The sequence below is a fragment of the Ovis canadensis genome, chromosome 4, assembly GCF_042477335.2.
Source record: "Ovis canadensis isolate MfBH-ARS-UI-01 breed Bighorn chromosome 4, ARS-UI_OviCan_v2, whole genome shotgun sequence".
Taxonomy (NCBI): domain Eukaryota; kingdom Metazoa; phylum Chordata; class Mammalia; order Artiodactyla; family Bovidae; genus Ovis; species Ovis canadensis.
Window position 1 is genome coordinate 135,301,920 of NC_091248.1, and position 3,081 is coordinate 135,305,000.

General features: G+C 74.5%; 1 protein-coding gene across 1 annotated transcript in view; it reads right to left on the reverse strand.

Annotated features, from left to right (window-relative positions):
* Positions 1-959: 959 nt before the first annotated feature.
* Positions 960-3,081, reverse strand: part of LOC138439853 (collagen alpha-1(I) chain-like) — a 4,297-nt gene continuing 2,175 nt past the window's right edge. Inside the window, exons 3-6 of the mRNA XM_069588921.1 lie at positions 2,543-3,081; positions 1,988-2,450; positions 1,166-1,687; positions 960-1,073 (exon numbers count right to left, since the gene is read on the reverse strand). The exon at positions 2,543-3,081 is cut by the window's right edge and continues 12 nt beyond it. Of these exons, the coding sequence (XP_069445022.1) occupies positions 960-1,073; positions 1,166-1,687; positions 1,988-2,450; positions 2,543-3,081 (1,638 nt within the window). The remainder of the gene's footprint in view (positions 1,074-1,165; positions 1,688-1,987; positions 2,451-2,542) is intronic.

Genomic DNA, 3,081 nt, shown 5'->3' on the forward strand with positions numbered 1-3,081 from the left:
CGTGGGGTCCGGTCGCCCGAGGCGTCTCCCGGCACCCATGCTTTCTCTTTGTCAAAGTCCTGACGGGTCCGGAGACGTGGATGGACCGGACCCTGCTTCCGCGGGTGGCCGGGGAGGGCGCGCTCGACCCTCCGGCGTGCCCTGGTGGGTCTCGGTCGTCGGACGCGACTTTGGCTCACCCCTCTCCGACTCCCTGAATCCCAGTCAGTCGGGAGGTGGGGACCGGCTCGGGCCGTCCTGGGTGCCCCGTCTAGGACGGTCTGGGCCCCGGGCGCGGTCCCTGGTCGGGGCCCGCTCGTCTCGTGGGAAGCGCCTCGCTGACGGGTCTGTCTTCTGTGTTCCTTTTGCACATCGAAGCCAAATCCCCGTCCGGAGACACGGACGGGCCGGTCCCCCTACCCGCGTGGGTGAAGCGGGGAGGGCGTCCTCGGCCAGCTCCCCCTCTCTCGGTGTCCGCGCCCCCACCCCCACCCCTTTTGCCACCACGCGCCCCTCCCCCCCCCCGGTCGACCAGATGACCCCCCGCCTGCCCCCCGCCGCCCCCCCGCCCCCCCCGCCCCCCCCCCCCCCCCGAGAGCTCGGGGCCTGGTGTGTATGGGGCAGTGTTGGGGACAGGTGGCCGGGACAAGGTTCCGGGGGCCCTCCCTGCGAGTCGTAGATGGGCTCCTCTGTCGCCTGCTGTCATTTCGTCGCCCTTAATAGGCCTTTTTTGCCACCAGGTAAGTGCTGACACGGTCTCCTTTGGTGTTTGCCACCGAGGACTGTGGGTCTCTAGACGCACGCGGGGCTCTGGGCTTCTGGGCCGCCAGCTGGTGCCCGGTTCGTCCCTTGCCGCTGGAGCCGCCCGCCTGGGCCTGTGCGCCGGCTCCTGTGTGGTGTCGTCTGGCTGACCCGACCCACGGTGCCACCTCCGGTCTCTGGGCGACCCGAGGGTGGCGGGGCGAGGTGGCGCGGGTCTTCTACCCTGGGCGCCCCTCGCCCCCGCTGTGGGCACCTGGGGGCGGCTGGGACGACCCCCGCCCTGTGGGCTCCGTGTCAGGTGTTCTCCTCTTGGGGTCGTTGGCCGCTCTCGCCTGAGGCGAGGTGGGGGGGGATGGAGGTTGCCGGCGAGGCTTAAAACGGGCCCCTCTGGTGACTGTCCTCGCCGTGCCTCCCCCCGCCCCACCTTGGCTCCACGGATCGATGTGGTGTGGTCGTGTTCTCCCGGGCCGAGCCTAAGCCGTGCCAGACGAGGGACGGGCGTTCCCAGTGAGCGTGTCCGCTCTTCTCGGTCTGTCCGCGGGGCCCCTCGCTTGTCTTCCCCCCCGCTGCCCATCAGGGAGGGTGAGGAAGGCAGGGGTTGGGTGTGTGGCCTCTGGCCCTGATCTTCGGTCTCCTGCTGTCCCTTGCCTCGGGGCGTCAGTGGGCGCCGTTGGTCTTCTGACACAGCAGATTGCTCCCGCTTCGCCTTCTCGGCGTGTGCCCGGCGAGCGGCCCTCCCTGTGGCGGGGAGGGCTGTGCCGCCGCCGCCGCGCTGCGCGCCCCACGCGGGTGTGCGAGCGTGCCTCGTGTGACCCTCGGCGGTGCCCCTGGAGCGCTCCAGGTCGTCCCTCAGGTGCCTGAGGCCGAGCGGTGGTGTCGTTTCCCTCAACCCGGTGTCCCCCTCGGGTCCCCGCCACGGTGGCGTGGGTGTCCCGAGAGTGGCTCTCTTTTTTGGGGGGGGTCGAGGCGGTAGGGAGAGGCGTGCCTGTTCCCCTCGTCGTGGAGGCCTTGGTGGATGAGGCCTTGCGGGGGGGCGGGACGCGCGGGCTCTGCTCTGGCCCTGACCGCGCACACGCTCGTGTGTGGCGGTCCGCTTCCCTGTACCGCAGACCCCTCCCGCCCAGCTGAGGCCTGGTGGCTGGCGGAGCGCCTCCGTGGGCCCGAAGGTGAGACGGTCCGGGGGAGGGACGGCGCGCCCTCGGTGAGAACGCCTTCTCTAGCGATCCGAGAGGGAGCCTTGGGGTACCGGAGCCCCCAGCCGCTGCCCCTCCCGAGTGCGCAGTGGCCACCGTGGCGACTGCCAGAGCACGTGGGCAGAGCAGAACTCCCCCGCCCTCCGTGGGAGGGGAGGGAGTTGGGTGCGCCGGCCCCGCGGTGGGGCCGTGTGCCGCTCGTTGCCTACCGCGGCCCGCGCCTCCCCCCTCCGCGTCGGGGGAGGGTCCCGCTGGGCCCCGCCGGGCGTCCGGCAGGTGGGGGGCCGTGTGCGTGCGGCCGGCCCCCGTGGTGTGAGCCCTGGGGGAAGGGGGGCTGTGTCGGGGCGCGACGCCCGGTCGGCCTCGGCTTCCCCGGCCCCGCCAGCTGGTGGTGAGGAGGGGCCCGTCGCGCCCGCCCTCGCCCCCTGAGCCGCAGCTGGTGGCGGCGTGCGGTCACGGTCCGGGCCGCCTCGCTCGAGAGCGTCGTCCCCGGGATGTCGCGCCTCGGGGTTCAGACTCAGATGGAAAGACGGATCCGTCGCGGATGGATGGCGGAAGACGGGTGGACGGCTCGCCGGCCGTGGCGGCGGGGCCGGGTCGTGGGCCACGCTCCGGGGATGGCCGGGGCCGGCCGGCGCCCCAGGCGTCGCGGGACCGCCCTCGCGTGCGGGTGGCGGTGGGATCCCGCGCTGGTGTTCCTGGGGGCCCGGCCGCGCGCCCGGCCTTTGTCGTCTGGTCCTCGGGGCGGCGCCCGCGTCCCTGTCCCGCGGCCCCCGCCGTGCGTGCTTGCCGGCCCCTCCCCGCCGCCGCCGGCCTCGTCCTCGCCCTCGTCCCGCGCGTGCGACCGCCCGCGTTCCCGTCCCCTGTCTGGGCCCGAGCCGGCCTCGCCTCGCCTCACGTGGGTGTCGTCCCCCGGCCTCTGCCGGGCCGGTGGCGTCCCCGGGCGGAGCAGTGCCCTCGGAAGCCCTGAGCGAGGGGGGCGGGGCGGGGAGCCCCGCGCGCGCGAGGGCCGTGGGGGCGGGGGCCGCCGGTGTGCGGCGGGAGAGTGTTCTCCCCGGGCCGGCTGCGGCTCTGGGGGTGGCGGTGGCGGTGGGCGCGAGCCCCGCGAGGGTGGGGGCGCCAGTCCGTCGTCGTCCCGGGTGGTGCC